The 20,545-nt window shown below is 44.6% G+C and overlaps 1 protein-coding gene across 2 annotated transcripts in view; it reads left to right on the forward strand.

The window, feature by feature from the left end:
• Nucleotides 1–2,370: 2,370 nt before the first annotated feature.
• LPL (lipoprotein lipase) overlaps nt 2,371–20,545 on the forward strand; it is a 38,693-nt gene continuing 20,518 nt past the window's right edge. The window contains exons 1-3 of one of the 2 annotated variants that reach the window (XM_053296343.1): nt 2,371–2,665; nt 17,533–17,711; nt 18,823–19,002. In XM_053296343.1, the coding sequence (XP_053152318.1) occupies nt 2,557–2,665; nt 17,533–17,711; nt 18,823–19,002 (468 nt within the window). In that variant the 5' untranslated portion in view covers nt 2,371–2,556. Of the gene's footprint in view, nt 2,666–2,813; nt 3,615–17,532; nt 17,712–18,822; nt 19,003–20,545 lie in introns of those variants that run through there. The other variant, XM_053296341.1, reaches the window with a different exon arrangement.

The raw sequence follows: 20,545 nt of genomic DNA on the forward strand, positions 1-20,545 counted from the left end.
TGATTAAAAATCAAGCTAGCTTCATGGTGATTTTTCCCCTCTTCAGCAAAAGATTCCTAAATATGTCAGAGGTTTTGCTTGATGATAAAACTCTGGATCATTCTTTCTAGTCTGAGGAGGGAGGAATGGATCTTATTTTGTGAGAGAAATAACTCTTTTGTCTCTGATCAAAGATCCACGACAGTTATACTTCCAGCAATCTTTGCCATTGCATGACTGAGTCAAGACTCATGTGGAAACCATTCTGTCAGTCAGCACTTAGGGCACCATACCTAGCACCCTCCCTGAATACATGTTAAATGTTGCAAATGAGGATGTCAGGTTCATCTTCTGAGATCCCCATGAAATAATGGCAGCATACCTCTCCCCTTGACATTTGCTGGAGGCAAAACTTGCCTATAGCAACATTTTGAGGCTTAGCGATATGGAGAAATGGTCTGTGAAAATTCTTCAATATTTCTCCTTGGGAAGAACCCTGACATTGGTCTTTGGATTTTGGTTTCTTCTTGAAGAAACCCTGACATTCTCTTTCAAATTTCACTTTGGAGAATATGCCATTCCAACCCTAGATTCTGACTCTTGTGCATCCAAAGGAATCCAAGGAATTTCTAGCAAAACCAAAAGAGCAACATTTTTTAGGGGGAGGTTCTGATGATCCTTACCTAGAACCAAATGGTTATTAAGGTAGGTTTTTAGTCAAATAGTGCTTTCATCTGCCTCCCATCTGTCTTCTTTTTGGGAGTTCAGGGCTGGCCAAGATATTCTCCATGCAGTGAGCAAAGATTTGGGACCTGAGTCCTAAAGTGAATTTTTGAAGTAAACGTGGAGAGGAGACTCCTGCAAAGAATTTGAAGGGATACAAAGAGTTTTGGTGACATTTCTCAGAGTATGGCTGTGGTACGTCTGCCCAGTTACAGTTATGCCCCATCTTCCTAAGCAACTTTTGCAAGCCTATTTGAATGAATGTGAGATGCCATAGTGTGCCCCTGCACAGCTGCCATTCCTTTTCATTCCTTTCAACCTCTGTGAAGGGAAGGTGCTGGATTGTTCCCCTTACATTTGAAATGTTTTTCCCTTGAATATCTAGGAAATAATCTGATTATTCATATTTAGATGCCAGAAATTGGCACATTGTTTCAGAGTGCTGTTAGAGTTCTGAAAATTATATTTGGAAGTTCAAATGCAATGAAATCTGATTAGATCTATTGCCAGAACAAGAAAGGCAGGGTTCTGCTAGCCAGCCACTAGGCATGCAACCCACTCCAGTACAAAACAGTATGCATGTATCATCAGCATATCGATAACCTGTGAGAAAACATGAAGCAGGAAGGTGAAGAGATGTTGTCAGAAAGATTGCTGCCTTTACAAAGTCATGTCTTTTTTTCCCTTTGAGGAGGGGCAAAATTTGTTCTGGAGGGTGATTTGGAGGTGGAAATTGGGTGGAGAATGAATAATCAAGAGATGTTTTACCCAGTCTCCCATTAGAAACCTGTTGTCTAGGAAGAGGTTGCTTTAGTTCAAAAAACAAACGAAACAGTGGTGAGTAGTGATGAAACAGTAGTGAGTAGTGATGAACGTCATGTGAAGTTTGAGTCTGGGTATGGTACAGATACCTGTACTTATTTATTTTGTAATCGCTGCTTTTGAGATTGGTCAAAACCAGAGGGCACCCACACGCAGAGGTACACCTCGGTAATTTTGGAGCCTGGACCTAAAGGCCTTTGGAGGCCCCCCCACTCTGAAAATTAAGCATAATTGTGCTCCGCTGGGCGACCACATCACCCAAGACAGACTAAAGAGTATTTGGGGGCCCCCAGGGGCTGTGGAGACCCTGGACTTCGGCCCCAAAGTCCAGGGGTAAGAGCACCTCTGCCCACATTACCCCCGGCACCACTTTACAGTGAAGTGCTCACTCTATAGTGAATTCCCGCTCCCGGTCTTGGTTGACTGGGGAAAAAGAGCTCTGCACCCTGTAGAAAGGTTTCAGCCTCAGGAGTCTGGCATGCTGTGAAGGTTTGCCACTTGAATATGCATTCTCTACTCATTTTTTTAAAATGATAAATCGTCCCCAGTGCGTGAGATCTCTGAGCACTCGGAGCAAGCAAGCCATCTCACAGCTGCAGCCTTAAAATGGCAAGGCTTTGCAAGGCATTCCGAAAACCACTCCGCTTTCATTCCCTCCACGGCATTCGCCTTACCCCTGCTCAACGAAAACGGCCGCAGAAAGACTTCTCCGCAAGAGCCTGTGTACATTGCAATATCGGACAGTTCTCTCTCGTGCTTCTTGTGCTCCTCCCCTCACTTCTGCTGAGTAGAGCCAATAGGTGCGGAGCCTCATTTGCATATTGCCATTCACATAAAGCGCTCGGGGGGACACCAAGCGCGGCGGTGGCAGGCTCCGGGTGGTTGCCTTCCAGCCTGCTGCTCAAGGCGGAGTCGGTGCACGTCGGTGGGCTGCTTTCGCTGCACTGCACTGGAGGGAAACTTTTTGCACTGACATTCCCGCCACCTTGTCCTGCCTTAGGTTTGATCCGACCATTCGAGACGCTTGGAGCAATGGGCAAGGGAGCTCTGCTGGCAGCCCTGTATGTTTGGTGCTACTGCCTCGTCGCCCTCCGCGCAGTCCTTGCTACCGAGAGCAGCGGCGCCACCACCTCCGTCCCAAGTAAGTCCCTCCCGCCTCTACAGCCCGGCCTGGCTCCACTTCTGTAAAGCAAACGTCACCAAAGCGGGGGCGGGGGAGCGCTGCCTGGCACTCGTGGCGGACTTGGCACTGCAGCACGAGGGGAGCCCCGCTGAGGGGAGCCAGCGAGGAGGGGTGGGGCTGGAAAAGCGGCGGCGGCGGCGGCAGCAGGTTAATGCGGGGAGCTGGACGGGAGGGAACCTGCCTGAGGGCGGGAAAAGAGACGCCTGAAGCTCCAGCAAAGGGCGCTGAAGTCGGCTGGGGAGAGAGGGCGGAGTTCGGCGAGAGGGCAGAGGAAGCGCCTGCCTGCTTGGAAGAAAGCCCCGCTGAGCTCAGGACTTGCCGCTTCAGGCGTGCATAGAGCGACGGCCGGGGTGGAGAGGGCACTATCGAGCGGGCATCAGGGTTGCTGCCAGCCCTGATGCAGGACTGGCCTGGAGTCGCTAGAAAGCGGCGTCAACCTCCACGTGCCTGTTGGCAACAATCCGGGACGGGGGATATTTTAATGGCTTGATATGGGCAGCGGGGTGGAGGGACACTCAGGAATAGCTTCTGTCATCGTTGGCATCCTTAAGTGGGCTGAAGGGGAGGAACTTGTACTTGTGTTTGAGAATGGAAGGGGAAAATAGGGCCAGACCTGGCAGCGCGGGGGAGCTGGTGGTCCCTTTGGGCCAGACGCAGCCTACCTGTGTGTGTGTGTGTGTGCGCGCGCGCGCGCACACATAACTGGCCTGTTTTTGCGGCTTGCTGAGAATGCAGATCCAGATGTGGTGTCAAGTAGCTGGCGGTGTGGGTCATAAGAATATTGGATCGGACGTTTCCAAGACAGGCTGTCTTGGCCAACGTGTGAGGAGGGAGAGGACAGCGGAGACAAAGGGAAGGGACTGCCAAAGTGGAGAAAGTTCACCAGTTTCACCAACTGTGAAGGCAGGTGTGTGTCAATGCGCCGCACATATGAAGCGGTTACTACTAAACAGCTGGGGCTGGTGACGAGTGGCCTGAGAAGCGGTGGTCCAATGATTGAAGCTTGAAGTGGATTGGGAGGAGTTTGGGGCGAGAGAGGAGGTGCCTCGGAGCCTTGGCGGCTCTGTTCTACAATAGCCTTGTTTACTTTGAGGAGCAAGGAGACACGCGGCAAAGGCGCGCCGTGGGGAAGGAGGGAAGTCTGCGCGGCGCCTAGTCTGGGAGAGGCAGGCTGTAGCGGGACATATACTGAAACGAAAGGTCGCTGAAATGCATTGGTTCCTTCTTGCAAATGCTCATAGGGATGCACTGCATTTGGGAATGACGTAGCAAGTACGACTTGTCCCCATAGCTAAGCAGGGTCTGCCCTGGTTGCATATGAATGGGAGACTAGAAGTGTGAACACTGTAAGATATTCCCCTCAGGGGTTGCAGTTGCTCTGGGAAGAGCAGAAGGTTTCAAGTTCCCTCCCTGGCTTCTCCAAGATAGGGCTGAGAGAGATGCCTGCCTGCAACCTTGGAGAAGCCGCTGCCAGTCTGTGAAGACAATACTGAGCAAGATAGACCAATGGGGTCTGACTCAGTATATGGCAGCTTCCTATGTGACTAGCCACTGCTGCACAGTAGCGTCCAGGGACCGTCCTGGTTCGAGTAGTATGGTCCTCGCATGGCCGTGCTCGGCCTCCAAACGAAGTCCGCGTAGTACGTGCCCCAGCGATATAGCCGCAGATTCACAGGTGTAGGCGCTCCTCATGGCCATGCCCACCGCAACAACCAAAGAAGCCCAGAAGTACGGAGGTGCTCGGTTTCTGGGCGTCCCCCTTCCGCTACACCCCTGCCTGCTTGCCCAGGTGTAGCTAAGGGAGAGCAGCCCCTGTTTGCCCTTCTCTTTGGCAGCCCCTTGGCGTGAGGGAGAGAATGAAGAAAATAGGGAGGGGGGCTGGGTGCTCTGTCTGAACCCTTCTGTTCAGTTGTAGCTAAGGCCCTGCGCTTGCCCCCAAGTGAAGAGCCGCCTTTCATTCTCGGCTGAGAGTGGGGCGTGTGTGTGTGTTTGGGACGAGGGCGGTTGTTGTTGCCGCTGCCTATGCCTGTCGTCTCCCTCAGCTCAGCAGCTTCTCCTCCTCCAGCAGCAGCAGCGGGTTAATCTTGCCGCGTAAGGCAGTGGGGCAGGCACGCTGGAGGAGTGTGCTGGGCGGGGAGGAGGCCCGCCGGCGGCGGCTGCGATGACCGCTAGTAACTCCTCCGCGCGTGAGCCCAGGAATGCCTGGAACGTAGGCCAAGGTCACCCTGGTTCAGGGGCTGCTGGGAGCCGGCGCAGCCCTTGCGAAAGGGAGGTGGTGCTGAGGGAGAGTCGCGGCTGCCGCCTTGGCTCCGAGTGTCTGTGTGTGTGACTGACTTCCATGACGGGGAAAGCCCGGCTGGGAGGGGCCCTGGGGAATGGAAGCGGCGGAGAGGGGGAGGAAAGGCTCCTGGAAAGCTGTGCAGGAGCCAGGAGACGGCGAATGCAGGAGGGCGCTTGCCAAGAGTTTGTTTGCCGCCGTGTGCGCGCAGAAAACCACTCTGGAAGCCGCACTTCGAATGTCTAGGCACCTGCATCATTTACATACATGTGCACTGAGACGAGATGCAGCTCTGCCTTCACTCCTCAGGGATTTGGCTCTTGGAGACCATGGTGGAAAAGCTGACATGTGAAGAATATCTGGGAATCACATTTGATCTGATGATGTCTCTATACCAGTACAGTCTCTGTTTTCTGGTATACAGGTGAAACTCGGAAAATTAGAATATCATGCAAAAGTCCATTAATTTCAGTAATGCAAATTAAAAGGTGAAACTGATATATGAGACAGACGCATTACATGCAAAGCGAGATAAGTCAAGCCTTAATTTGTTATAATTGTGATGATCATGGCGTACAGCTCATGAGAACCCCAAACCCACAATCTCAGAAAATTAGAATATTACATGGAACCAAGAAGACAAGGATTGAAGAATAGAACAATATCGGACCTCTGAAAAGTATAAGCATGCATATGTATTCAGTACTTGGTTTGGGCCCCTTTTGCAGCAATTACTGCCTCAATGCGGCGTGGCATGGATGCTATCAGCCTGTGGCACTGATGAGGTATTATGGAAGACCAGGATGCTTCATTAGCGGCCTTCAGCAATTCTGCATTGTTTGGTCTCATGTCTCTCATCCTTCTCTTGGCAATGCCCCATAGATTCTCTATGGGGTCAGGTCAGGCGAGTTTGCTGGCCAATCAAGCACAGTACACTGTATACTTTTCAGAGGTCCGATATTGTTCTATTCTTCAATCCTTGTCTTCTTGGTTCCATGTAATATTCTCATTTTCTGAGATTGTGGATTTGGGGTTTTCATGAGCTGTACGCCATGATCATCACAATTATAACAAATTAAGGCTTGACTTATATCTCTTTGCATGTATTGCGTCTGTCTCATATATCAGTTTCACCTTTTAATTTTCATTACTGAAATTAATGGACTTTTGCACGATATTCTAATTTTCCAAGTTTCACCTGTATGTCCCTAGCAAATCACTCTCTCTGTTTGTCCTCTTCTCTTCCTCAGAGCGTTTGGGCGCCTTGAAACAACTTTTAATGGGAGTTGCTAGATTTGCTGTTCTTCATGTTTCACATCTCGCCCTCCCCATGCCTCTAAAAGTTTAATCTCTGAGTACATAAGAACAGCCATGCTGGATCATGCTCAAGGCCTATCTAGTCCAGCATCCTCCTGTTTCACACAGTGGCTCACAGGCAAGAGCTGAGGGCATGCCCTCTTGCTGTTGCTCCCCTGCAACTGGTATTTAGAGGCATCTTGCTTGCCTCTGAGGCTGGTGGTGGCCTATAGCCACCAAACTAGTAGCCATTGATAGACCTGTCCTCCATGCACTTATCTAAACCCTCTCTCAGTGCTTTTTTTTTTTTAAATCATAAAACACAACTTTTAAAGGAGGCTTTTTAATGCTCCATTTTTTGTTATATCTGGTAGGTTCTTTAGCTTTTTATCAGTTTTTATCTTTTAAAGTAACTTAATTTGAACCTAATAATGATTGTGGTTTTTAATCTTACTTTTAATTTGTTTAATTTGGTTAATTTTATTATTGTTGTGAGCTGCCCAGAGCAGTAGTGCACTGGAGGGGCAGAGTATAAATATTTTAAATAAATAAAACCCTTTTAAAGACATCCAAGCTGCTGGCAGTCACCACATCCTGTGGCAAAGAATGCCACAAGATAATTATGCATTGTGTGAAAAAGCACTTCATTTTCTTGGTACTAAATTTCTTGGCAATCAGTTTCATTGGATGATCCCTGGTTCTATTGTTATGAGAGGGGGAGAAAAACTTATCTCTCTCCACACCATGCATGGTTTTATAGATTTCTATCATGTCTCCCCTGAGTTGTCTTTTTTAAAAAAAACAACAACTAAAAACACCTAGGTCGTAGTCTTACCTCGTAAGGAAGGTGCTTCTACGTCCCTGATCATCTTGGTCACCTCTTCTGCACCTTCTCCAGTTCTTCTCCAGAGGTATGTCTGTGCATATATGCATGAGCATGAACATGAACCCTACTTTATGCTGTAGATAGTGAAGTCCGTTTTCAGATTAACACATTATAAGATGATGATTTTCTAGTATATTTTTAAACAAAAAAGCCAAACACTCTCTCTGCTTTTAAATCAACAGAGAAAAAGTTCCTGCAGGATATATGAATACAGTAGGGATGTGCAAACTGATTTGGGTACAAATTGATTTGTACCCTAATCTAGCTGATTCGGGTGATTTGGAGACAAAACAAATCAGCCTTGTTGTCCATTGGCTAGATTCAGGTACAAATCGAATCACACCTGATTCGATCCGAGTTTCAAATCCCTCCTGTTAATTCCCCCAGATTCCCAGCTTTCATTTAAAACAACAACAACAACAAAAGCTAAGCTCTAGCCCTTGTAGAAGTGGAGTTATGGAGCAAAATGTATGGTCACTATTATTCAAGTGTGTGGATTCTTTGGTGTATAATAACTTTCCCTCAATGACTCCCTATGAGGATTCATTACACACCTTCATTTCTTCTATTCATTTTGACTGTCTTTTTGATAGTGCCAACTGTCAATTGCCATGTGCCAACTACACCTCACTCCCACCCACAAGGCAGTGGGGTACTATTCTGTTTATGTTCTAGGACTTTTTCAAGTGTTTAGGCTCTTTGGTTCTAATAACCTTTCTTCATAGTGAATCCCTATGAGGATTCATTACACAGCAAAGAGTCTAAACACCTCAAAAATTCCTAAAATATAAACTGAGTACCCAGTGGCTTGTGGCTTGTGGGGTAGTTGGAACATGGGATCCCACTCATTCCCCAGCCCCACCTGCAAAGCAGTGGGGTCAAAATGAACAGAAGAAATGAAGGTGTGTTATGAAGACACCAAAGAATCTAAACACTTCAAAAATACAAAAATAAATAAATAAAATAAACTGAGTACCCCAGTGTGTGTGTGGGGTGTGTGTGTGTAGTTGACACATGGCAGTTGGCACTGTCCAATGATAGTCAAAATGAACAGAAGAAACCAAGTTGTAGAATGAATCCTCATAGGGATTCATTATGAGGAAAAGCTATTATATACCAAAGAATCCAAACCCTTGAAAAATGACTGCACATTTTGCTCTATAATTCCACTTCTACAAGGGCTAAAGCTTAGCTTTTTAAAAAGAAAGAAAGAAAGAAAGAAAGCTGGGGATCCATATTAGGGTTAGGATATGGCAACTTCAAATCCCCATTGTTTCCTATGGTGGAAATGTTCAAAATCAGTAAAAACTAAAAAAAAATCATTAAAAACCAACCAAGTGTCCCACTGGCTTGAGATTTGGGTAGTAGGTGGCACCCATGGGGACCTATCGACCACCCAAATTTTGTGCCCCTAGGACCTTTCTAAGTGGTCTGAATTGGTCCGAATTGTATCAAAGCAAATACAATTAGAATCTGGGGTGATTTGGAGGGGGTAGATTTGGATAGAAAACAAATTGGGTGATTTGTTTTGGGCACAAATCGAATTAAAAAAATCAATTTGTGCACATCCCTAGAATACAGCAGGTAGGAGCTGTTCGCAACATGTAATAAAGCAGGCAGAGGGCTCTGCCAGTGATTCCTGCTTGGTAAGATATCAGGAGTGTTACAAATAACATTAAAATGCCCCTATTTTCATATCTGAAATGCTGGAGGGTGTATTGTCTACACCAGCTGATTTATCTGGTGTTGTCACCACGTGTACATGTAAAACAAAATTTGTCTGGATGTATGTTCAGAAATAAATTTATTTCATCCCCATGTGTTGTCCCTCCCCCCATTATCTCTTTTTCTGTTGGGATTTTTAAAACTTCCACTGCAACAGCACCACCATATGTTCAGACAGTAGTGATAATTGTCTCACCTCAGTTAAAGGAGCAGTCAGTGATGTTGTTGGCTACTGTGTATAAACCTGCCCCTCTAACCGACTCCAACCTATATCCGCCCCCTGCTGATTGTTATAGAACATAGATTTTTCTCCCACTCAACAGCCCAAGAAGAATGGAGATGTTGGCAACTTTGTCAACTGCATCAAGGTTCTCTGGTCTTTCTTCAGAGGTATGTGGAGAAGGCCTTTTCAGTTCCCCCACATGAGCACACTTCACCAAAGGAGCACAGAAATATTTACCTTTTAAAAAAAACCCCAAAAAACCAACAACAAAGCATTGGGTGAAATCAACCCCTCGCCTCTCCCCTCTCAGCAATTCTGTTCTGACTGACCAAGCTTTTTGGAACTTCCTGCCTAGATGGGAGGAAAACATTGTCCATTTATCCAATGGCAGCATGGGATGGTGAGAATGGAGAGTGTTGCCTTTTCCTTTTGCATGGGAACTAGACAATGCATAGTCACCAATAAACAGGGTTTGTGCTAGTATAATATCAGTCAAATAAATAACTTTTTTTGTCAGTTGAGAGCATCTTTCATCAATACATTGCTCTTTCAAAGCATGCTGGGTGAAATACACTGATTTGTATTGGCAGTTGGTTGTGCAAAATGGCAGGACTCCTGTTCCCTTAATAGTTGTGACAGACAGAAATGTAGCAAATGCTGCCTTATCCCAAACTGCATGCCCATACTAGGAAATGCTTCACCAATTGAATTACTGTCCTTGTCCCCAGCCCCAGCTGTTGAAGGTGCAGGAATATTGCCAGGAAGGAAAGGTTGATGCAGAAACATGAGACAATTGTTCATCTGTATGAAACAAGAATGGCAATCTTTAATATATTGCTAGAAAAATAATATATTGCTAAAAAAATATAAAAACTTAGTATTAGTAACTGTCTAATTATGGCTTTCTCTAGTTAAGGTAAACAGATAATATGTATGTGACTGGTAGAAAGTCTGAGGCTTTGCAGTTGGTTGTACTCTATCTGATTGCTGTGATGATCACTTCTATGCTTCTTGTTCATACCCTTGAGCAAAAAAAGGATGTACAATGTAAGAATAGCAGTGTGTGTATATTTTGGCCCTAATATGTTGTCTTTGTCTAACTGGCTCTTGATACTGTGTGTGTGTGTGTGTGTGTTGTGGAGTGGGTGGCTAAGGTTACACTTACTGGGAATAAGGCTCATTGAACTTGGTGGGACTTAATTCCTAGTAAACATGTATAGGATTGCATTTAAACCTCCATCTTCTGCAGATTTATTCATAGTAAATCCCATTGAGTTTAGTGGGGACTTACACAGGTGTGCATAGGACTGCAGCCATGTGGTTGCAGCCACAACTTTATGTTCTGCCAGTGCCAATTAGAACATCAACATTATTGGCTAAGAGCAGAGATTCAGAGACCAGCACAGATATGTATACCTGATATTTCACTAGCACAATTTTAGCTAATCAGTTCAAGGTGGACCAAACAGGACCACACAGCGTGGCATAGATTGTTGGAAAGTTGATGCTCTGTGAGCACACATTGCTAAAATGCAGAAAATGAAAAGAATGGCAATGAGATTCCTTCAGTTAAGAACAAAAAATCTACACTTTCATAACTTTCCCTTCATAATAACTTTGCAAGGCTTTCATAATCCCCTTGCGACTATCTCACTTGTATCCCAGTTAAGCACCCATTCCTCCAGGATTAAGTTTGGCTAGTTCAATACTGAGCATTAATGGTTGGGCTTTTGCTCTTAATCTGTGGAGCTATGCGTTTGCCCATGCCTCCACCCATGCACTATTGACTGTGGAACTGAATTCACAACAATCTTTAGCTCAATTTCGAGTGAGTAAAATAAACTATGTTCTGAGGTGTTGGATTGCCAAATTAGTAATGTGTTACTATAGGAAGTAACAAGTGCGACTCATTAAAGTGTATCTTTTTCCATTTCAGGTAAAATGCAACATATTTCAGTTTTGCTTGAAAGGGAAAGTATAAAGGTTCTAAAACTGTTTTTAGTGTGGCTATATAAAATTTTTGGCCAAGACTTTAATGCAATTGATGCATGATGTTAACCCCTTATCAACAGTAGAACTGGTTGCTACTGGAGTCCTATAGTTGCTTCTGTAAGTGTGTGAATATGACTATGTTCTTATCTTTATTTTATTAGGGATTATTTTAGTCTAGGTTAATTGAAATTCTACCCTGTGACACTGGATTAATCCAGCATTTTGTAGTACATCTGATTTGCCCCAATATTAGTTAATGATGAAATCTGTTTGGAGGTCAAATAGTACATACTGTGCTTGCTGTAGAGATAGTGATAGTCACTTCCAGAGAAATCCTGTGATTTCTTGTTCTTATATCATGTTCGTTGTAGATTTTAATGAAATGCCTTATTTGCACTATGGGTAGGTTGTACAGTGCGTCCATATAATTAGCAGAATGCAATACAACATGTATATAGCAGATTTGTGATTAAAATACCTTGGTCATGTGCATCTAATGACTATCCAAAATGTAAACTGAGCACTTTTTTGCTATTTAGAACTACTGTTTAAAAATTTGCATACCACTGTTCAACAAAAAGGTTCACCAAGTGGTATACATAGCAAATGGAATGAGAAGATGCTTCCCTATCCCGAAGGGCTCACAATCTAAAAAGAAACACAAGGCAAGCACCAGAAACAGCCTCCAGGAGGGACGCTGCTGGGTTGAACAGAGACACTGTTCTGCTAAGTAGCCACATAGAATGGATGATGCTTCCTTACAAGGTTATTGTAAGGATTATTGATCCAATCCAAACGTGTGCTTACATTTCTCCCCACTGAAATTAATGGAATGTAGAATATTGTTTAATGCATGCATAATGTTGAATTGCTTCACTAACCTTGAGCCTGCCCATATGACGTGAGCTGCCTGGGTTACCCCAGTCTGGAGCACTGGGAGCCCTCTGGTCCTGGCTGCTGCAGGCCTGTGGAGCCTGACTTTTCTACCTGTCTATTTACCGAGGTAGGATGAACTGATGGTTGGTTCTACCTCAGCAGGTGATCCTGTGTGTGATTGCCACGGGTAGCTGGGCTTCCCACTGGCCAGCCACCATTTTAGGCAGCAAGGAGAAGCCACACAGAGCAGAGTGGCTGCTCTACTGAGAGCAGCTGCTCACGCAGTGCTCTGTGGGATGTGGGAGGACTTCCTGCTCCCAATCCCATCTCAGGACTCCACTGTAGTGCCAATAGTGTCCAAGGTAAGCTCTTGCTTCCCCCTCCCCCGCCAGCCCCACAGCTAAGGTCGTGTGAACGACCACCTTGTCTCTTCTTTCTTGGAACATAGAACATAGGAAGCTGCCATATACTGAGTCAGACCCTTGGTCTATCTAGTTCAGTATTGTCTTCACAGACTGGCAGCGGCTTCTCCAAGGTTGTAGGCAGGAATCTCTCTCAGCCCTTTCTTGGAGATGTTGCCAGGGAGGGAACTTGGAACCTTTTGCTCTTCCCAGAGTGGCTCCATCCCCTGAGGGGAAGATCTTACAGTGCTCACACTTCTAATCTCCCATTTATATGCAACCAGGGAGGACCCTGCTTAGCTAAGGGAACAAGTCATACTTGCTACCACAAGACCAACTCTCTTCTCATCACAACTCTCCTCTCCAGCTCTCCTCTCATCTTCACAACAGTCCTAGAAGGTAAAAACTTAACACGGGCTGGATTGTGTCCATCATGTCTGGGATGCTTTGAATTCTCTGCATGCTTACAATTAAATACAGTGCTTGCTATTATGTAGAAGTAAGATGGATTGAGCACTGTGGGGCTTACTTTTGAGTAAACATACATAGGATCGAGCTGCACATTTCAATGATTTTGATTTCTCTATGTGCATGCAGTCCAATAAATATTGTTTCTGATATGCTGCATTGATGTGAGTAGATGTTGTATGGGAGCCTTGCTTCATAGAGAATGTTCTCTCACTGAATTTAAACTAGCACACTTCTCTCTTCCATTCCAGTGCTCTTACTTTCCCCCATTTCTAGCATTCTCAGAATTGCACTTCATTGGTTGAAAATAATGTCTCCCTATTCCTCATCTGGCTTATAGGGTTTTGTAGATCTAGACAGCTTGATATTTGTAAAGTGTTTGAGCTCCTCAAATGTGCTATATAACTTGCTCTTATGCAAAAGTGTGTATGACTAAGACTTCCTTAGTAAGAGTCGTATACACTTTTGCATGAGAGTAAGTTACAGGTTAATGATGAGCTAGCAGGCAGCAAGTTGCATGAAAAATCAAGCTATCTTGCTAGGCACAAACTGGTAAAATTTATGTTTATGAAATAATTTTCACACTGGAGATGCATAGTGGCTAAATACTGAAAAGGACATAAACAAAATGCAGGTTGGAGTGGTGTTTCCTGTTTGGGACATAAATTCTTCATGATCAGAAGAGGGATGTGCATGAATCGGTTCGGAGGGCCTTTGAACCTTCGCTGGCTTGAAGGTTCGGCGTGGGAGGGGATGGCTTGAAGGGTGGGGGAAGGCTTTAAGTGTGGGAGCAACGCACACAGTCGCACTTCCTACTTCTGGCTACATCTGGTAAATGGCAGCACAGAGTGGCAGGGAGGTACACTGCCACCCCAATGGGCTCTTAAGGACTCGTGCGCCAGCAGGGGAAATGCGGCACGGTGAGGTATGTTCACCCACCCCTGCCCTTAAAGCCATCCCCTCTGCGGTTGAACTGGCCCCTGCCTTTTCCATGCACATCCCTAGACCAGAAGCCTTTATTATGAGCTTCCTGTACATATTCTGCATAGTTGAAAGCTCCTCTTATTCCATTCAGAACTTTGTTGATTCATCACCGAGTGGAAAAGCAATAAGCTGCAGTTTCACTTAAGACTTATTCAGTCATGAGGACCTTCTTTTTCTTGGTGGGTAAAATAAATGTTTATACATTTAATTAATATAACTCTAAAGAAGTGGATAAGAAACTTGTAATGGATTGAGATGCTGGTTTATGTGTATAATTCTTTTCCAGGGAGTACTCATTATGACTTGCAATGATAAGATGCAAAAATTGCCATAATATTCAAATAAAATCAATAATATCATATAAAAACAATAATATAAGCCCATACCAGCTAGCTAAAAAAAACATACAATGCATCAGCCTGGAATGCCTGCTTGACCAAAAAGCCTTCAGCCTGTGATGGAATATGTATTGAAAATGAGGAAATAAATGCATATTTCTTGAAGGGAGTTTTATAAAGTGGTCAGTGAGCATTCACGGTGTAAAATACATTAATAAAATGTTCCATATGTTTGTTTTGCATAGATGGGATTTATTTCGAGCTAGTCCTAATAAATGCACAACATAGCATATATGAACCTAGTCTCATTGAAATGTTTCCCTTCAGAGGCAGGGGAGCCAAAGAGTGAGAGGCTCCAGCTTTTGAGAATCCTTTTCATGGAAATAAATGAACATAATTGCTTCCTTTACTCCCCCACCATCACACACACACCTCTTAGCCCTTCTGGCACCATTGCACAGAAGTCAGTGGGACAAAGTGCTACTGATTTCAAAGAGGGCAGTATATACTTGGACCTTTGAGATGGTGCATACATTTTGTAGACATATTGATATTTAATTTTTAAATGGAAATGCTCTCCTTGAAATTACTGGTATTCCTGCTATTGAGGCTGTGTTAAAAGTGCAATTATCATGGACTAGTCGACAAGGAGACTAGTGGCTTATTTGTATATATTGAATTGATTTGTTAGTCTGACTTTTGTGTTTGCCACTTAGTGTATTTGAAAACCTGTTAGTATATATCTTAAATGGATCTAATGGAAATGTGGTGCTCAAATGTTCTCGGGACCTCTAATAAATCAGAGTGCAGCACAAGATTAATGCTGGCCTTGCATAAAAACATTTTGTGCATACAATGCTTTCCAGTCTCTCCTTCACTTTGCTTACTTGATATATGTCCTTGAGGGTCCCCCAGCCTTCAGGGACATATTTTTAGGAGGTACTGGGGCCAGCAGAGGGAAGGAGAGGAATTGTGGGGTGGGGGAGAAATCCTTGTATACATTCTAATGAGAAGGAAGTTTAGTCTGGATTAGGCCCACTGGCTTTTTTTTAGTTATGACAAAACTTCAGTCACATCAAGACTAGACGTAATCCCCACTGTTCACAAATGTCATACACTGTACTTTGCTAGTTTTGAAACCAAATACATTCCCAGAACATTGTGAAACTGTGATTGGAAATGATCAGTTGAGTGCACCGTCAGGCAAACAATGCAGCTCAACTATCTGGACTCTTGCTGGGTTACAAAAAAGTGGATAAATATTTGCTCGCTCAAAGTAGACCATGTAAGAGTTGAGCTAGGCACAGGCTTATTTTATATTTCCTGCACTCATTTAGATTTATACCCTGCTCTGTTCCATAGGCTGAATGTAGCTTACAATATTTTTCTTAAATAATCCTGTCCCCAAAGAACTCACGCCCACAAAAAGGGTCTTTGGAGGGGAGGGGGCAGATGATCTGTTGCAGTCTGATGGCAACAGCTACAGAGGACTTGAATCAGTAAAGGACTCTGCCGGGGCCATATATGTGTTTTATGTGAAAACATTTCTATGACCAATATGCCTGTGAAAGCGTTACGTGTAGCATCTCAAAAGTGCTTGGGCTAATTTCATGCAACGTTCATAAAATGGGCTGGTGCCAGCAAGGACATCTTACCTTATCAATGTTACAGTGCAGATCCAGGAGCCTGTTGAATCAAAAGATACAGAACCCAGGGCAGGACATGCAGATGAACTGATGGAGCTGGCCCACTTCTTAGTGGTTTTGTCTTCTCCTTTATCACAGATGTATGTCTGGCGGCCATTCACTCATATGTGGTAAAAGGAAGTTCTGTACTTGAGGGGAATGATGCAGTGGAAGCAAAGCCCATCCATTCCCACTGCAGTGGGAAGCCTGGCCTTCAAGAGCTTCCTGGGGAGGTGCAATATGTCCTGAGCTACAGGCATGTCTGCCATGTATAGGCCCACTTTCCACACACAACACAATGACGACTGGTTTTTCACACTATGTATGAATAGGTGATACAGGAGGCTCTCTGTATCCGCTCAAATATGGAAACTGAGAACCAGGGGTTGTTTCTTACATTAAGGGGGGGGGGGGTGAAGAGCCACCAAATGGCTCTGTGCTTCAAAATGACGGCCAGAAATTACACTGGTAGTCATTTCTGGCCACTCGGGAACTGCAGATAGGTGATATTTGCCTATATTTCCTGCAGTGGATAAAGAAACTGGGTCTCTAAGACCCACCCACAAATACAGGAAACTGCTATCTGTGAGACCGTTGATAATAAGGGCCTCTTGTATTGGCAGTAGCCCCAGAATGAGTTTATTAGTAGCCAGCATGTGGTAATCTCTGCTCCTAGTGCTGTGAAAGTCATGTAAAATAGATAATGCTCTTTTTAAAAAACACCCTACCAAGTATATTTTGACTTGAAAGTGTATACCAAGAGGCTAATCTATTATGGAGGCAGGCAAAACTATATTGCAAAATATGATTTTTCTTCACTGGAAATAAAGTGCTTTCTAGTGGAAAACAAGAGTGTTTAAAGAGTGTGGGCAACTTGTGGCTCCTTCAAGATTAAACTGCATGGCCTGCAGGATTTTATTAAATCCTAACTCATATATTTGAAAAAAACATACGTTTGTACATCGTGTTTGAATATGTGATAACATAGTCTGTTGTGGTCTTCAGTGTAAAATGTTGCCTATGTTTCTGTTAAAGAGCAAAACAGAAGCTGATGATGAAGGCTGAAGACATTTTATTAAAGTAAAAAAATGTACAGTGAAAGCAGGCTTGTAAACAGCCATACATCTAGTACCTTCTGGAGAGTTAGACTTGGCTCTAGAATGATCAAGCGGGGAGCTTTTGTAAACTGGAAGACAGCCAAAAAAGACTGCCACCAATAGGAGTGTGTTAATGCACATATATGCAATCAGGCTTGTAAAAAAACGTGTAGAATACCTTTTGAGACTGATTTGCGAGGCTGATAGGAATAAGAGAATCCATATATAATATGATGCATTTTATTTAGTCTTCTGTGCCCTTTCTCTGAATAGGATTTGCATGCTTAGATCCATCATTGATGTTGCTATGTATTGGGGAGCAATAATTGGTGGCCCTTGTGTCAGCCGCTCCTGCTTAGTGGTACCACCTGGTCCCCCCAGTTTCCAACTCTCATTTGAGCAGTAATTGTGGGTATAGGACTTGCCAGCATCCTCCACCCTCGATGCCATCCACAGTTGCCTGCCAATAGAACTAGAGCTGTGCCTTCTGTGTATGTAATGTAGAATGACCACACTACTTACTGACTCTTTCTAACTGCTTTAATAAGCATACTTAATTTTCTGTGTTCACTTCAGGAAAACAAAGTACAGAAAAAAAGAGAGACTTCAGTGGTATTGAGAGCAAATTTGCATTAAGGACAGCTGGGATACCTGATGAAGACACCTGTTATATTGTTCCTGGCCAAGAGACAAGTGTGGCAAAATGCAACTTCAATCACACCAGTAAAACCTTTATGGTGATCCATGGATGGACGGTAAGAGGGGAAGATGGTCTTAAACTACTTCAGTAAGAATGTCCCAAAATGGCATACTTGAATAGTTGCCCAACAGTGAACTTGCTGCGAAATTCTCATATATTATACCACTTCCTTGTGTTATTTACCTTCCCTACTCTGAATCTCTTTGCTACACTACAGGGTCATTAACATGACTTACCGGGTGGGCGGGGGGAAGGCTTTGCAAACCTTGCCTTCTCCCCAGATGATAATTCTTTGCTTGGTGGGAGCACGGAGCGCGCTCCCACACGATCCCTGCTGCATTGTGCAGTGTGGATCGCTCTGAGGCCAGGGCTCGTTGTCCCGACCTCCAGGTATCCCACAGTGCATCACGTGCCCAGTGCTGGAGGCGCCCATCTCTATGTCAGCGCGAGCGGCAAGTAGCTTGAGCTGACACATGATCTTGGTAGCTGGATTAAGGGTGTGTTTAAGAAGCTCGGCTAAGAGCCGGGCTTTGGCACAGGGTTTGGCATTGAGGCACCACCGGGATCTGCGTAGATCCCAACAGTTCTCATGGGCAGTCAAGCACAGGCTTGGCTTCCTAAGCCTGGGCTTGGCTGCCCATGAGAACAGCCTCCCTGTGTTTAGGGGGTGGATAGTCTTTAGTGTTCTCGGAATCTCTTAGCTTGTTTTTAGAAATTATGTTCTGTGCTTTTTATAAGCAACTTCACAATAACTATGATCTTTCTTTAAATGTATGTTAAAAATCTCTTGTTACTTTTCTTCCACATCTGTTAATGGGGTATGCTGCATTAGTATATGGAGTTTCCATTTAGCTGTCATGGATAATAGCCTTTTATAGATATATCTTCCATAAATGTGTATTTATTCTGTTTAAATTGTTTTTTTGTTAAGCCATCATCACAACTTGTTACAATGAGTTCCCTGAACTAGTTATAGTAATAGCCATGTAAAGAAATGCCCTTTATGAATTTATCTAATATAAAGCCTAGAAACTGTGACCAGAATCATACATACTTTTCTATAAAAGCTTCTATTTGGAGAGTCTAGTGGGTATGTAGTGGACATAGCCTATTTATTTTGGTCCTTGTCATAGAATGAGAAATAATAAACGTGGTCTGTCTTCCAGGTGACTGGCATGTATGAGAGCTGGGTTCCTAAGCTGGTAAAGGCACTGTATAAGAGGGAACCTCACTCTAATGTCATTGTTGTTGACTGGCTAGCTCGAGCCAGCCTGCATTATCCAATATCTGCTAAGAAGACAGAGGTGGTTGGAAAAGATGTTGCCATGTTTGTTGACTGGATGGAGGTAAGGATTTGTAAGAAAATCTCATATAGCCCACATTCAAGCAGGCTCAAGAAATAGATGGTGAACTACTAGAGAACAAAATAAGACTAGTGAGCTGTTGGAGAACTTAGTTACATAATCTGCAGAATCACATATGCATATTGTTGAACTGTACCAATTGGGACTGTAGGTGCGGGTGGGCAACAGGTTATATTGCCCCTCATTTAAAAAACAACCACCTCCTCCTTGCATATAAAGACCACCACTAGTGTATCCTTGAGAAGACAGGCAAAGATCCTTCCCCGATAGTGTTCTGTCAAGTCAGTATGGAGCAACAGTCCGATTCCAGCAGCACTAGTACATTCCAGTGAGAATGGCATTGTTTTATTCTGCTGCATGTACAGATTAGTTTAGCCCCCTGGAAGTTTTCCACACCAGGCTTTTAGCCCATGTCAGATTCCCAGGGGACAAAATGGGCTCCTAACTCTTCTTGAATTCCAGAATGACTGGAGCACCTCCCAACAACGGTCAGCCTCAGGAACAGCCGGGGAGGAGGTTAGCTTGTCACCGGAGTCCTCCTCCTGGCTTGCTGCATCCAGCCAGTTCCCTCTCCTGGAGAACTCCTGGCTCCCATACTCAGAAGCAGCTCCTGCTCATCAGCTGCCTTGTCTTTAAATGCCCCAGTGCAGATCTGACAGAGCTTAAAGCTCACTCCCAGCCCCGCCCCCTTCCTGACCCTGCTTCCTGTTTCCTGCCACACCCAACCTTGCTGTCTCCCTAGAACTGTTTCCTGCGGTTCTCCCTGCCTTGCCCTCTCAACCCTACTGGGATCCAACCAGCCTGGACCCTTCTCATCCCCACTGCCTCCTGCAGAGAATGAAAGCCCCACAGGAGGGATGCCACGCCCTTCTCCCGACTCCACAGGGCCACCCAAGCAACCAGGTAGCGTGGCATCCTGACAGCCCACATCTCTGGAATGCAGGGGGTGCGTTCACATTTTGGCCAGATTTACCCCGAATCCCCTGCAAGCTATCAAGGAGCACTTCACACACAATTCAGGTTTCTCACTGCGCATTAGAATGTACTCCGATTTATATCCAGGGTAAAAAAAAATCCACTTTTTGTGTTGCTTTTTTTGGGCAACTTTGAACTTGCATTTAAGCCTCACAGTAAACCCGTGGTAGAGCCTGCTGTCTGGGATCGCTCCAGGATCTAGAAGTGGTATCTGTATTCCAGGGATGATGATCCTTTTCTCATGAGTTTTGTAGATCACACATATAGTAGATAGTAGAGTAACTTGTTTGCTCAGAACTAAACGTAGTTTGATGCCTGAATTGTAAAATGGAGACTGTCCAGGGCGCTTTCCAGATTGCACACTCCCACAGGGTCACAATGTATCCCTTAGTGTGCTTCCACACTGCCTGCGGTGTCCCTGCACTGTAAGCAAGTTGCTGTTCACATTTCCAATGCCGCCATTCAGATTTTGTTGCTGCATTGTAGCTCTAGAACATCACATATGTGTCTCACAAAAATAGCTGTATTTCCCCATTGTAGCTTACAATGG

This window comes from Hemicordylus capensis, chromosome 2, assembly GCF_027244095.1.
Source record: "Hemicordylus capensis ecotype Gifberg chromosome 2, rHemCap1.1.pri, whole genome shotgun sequence".
Taxonomy (NCBI): Eukaryota; Metazoa; Chordata; class Lepidosauria; order Squamata; family Cordylidae; genus Hemicordylus; species Hemicordylus capensis.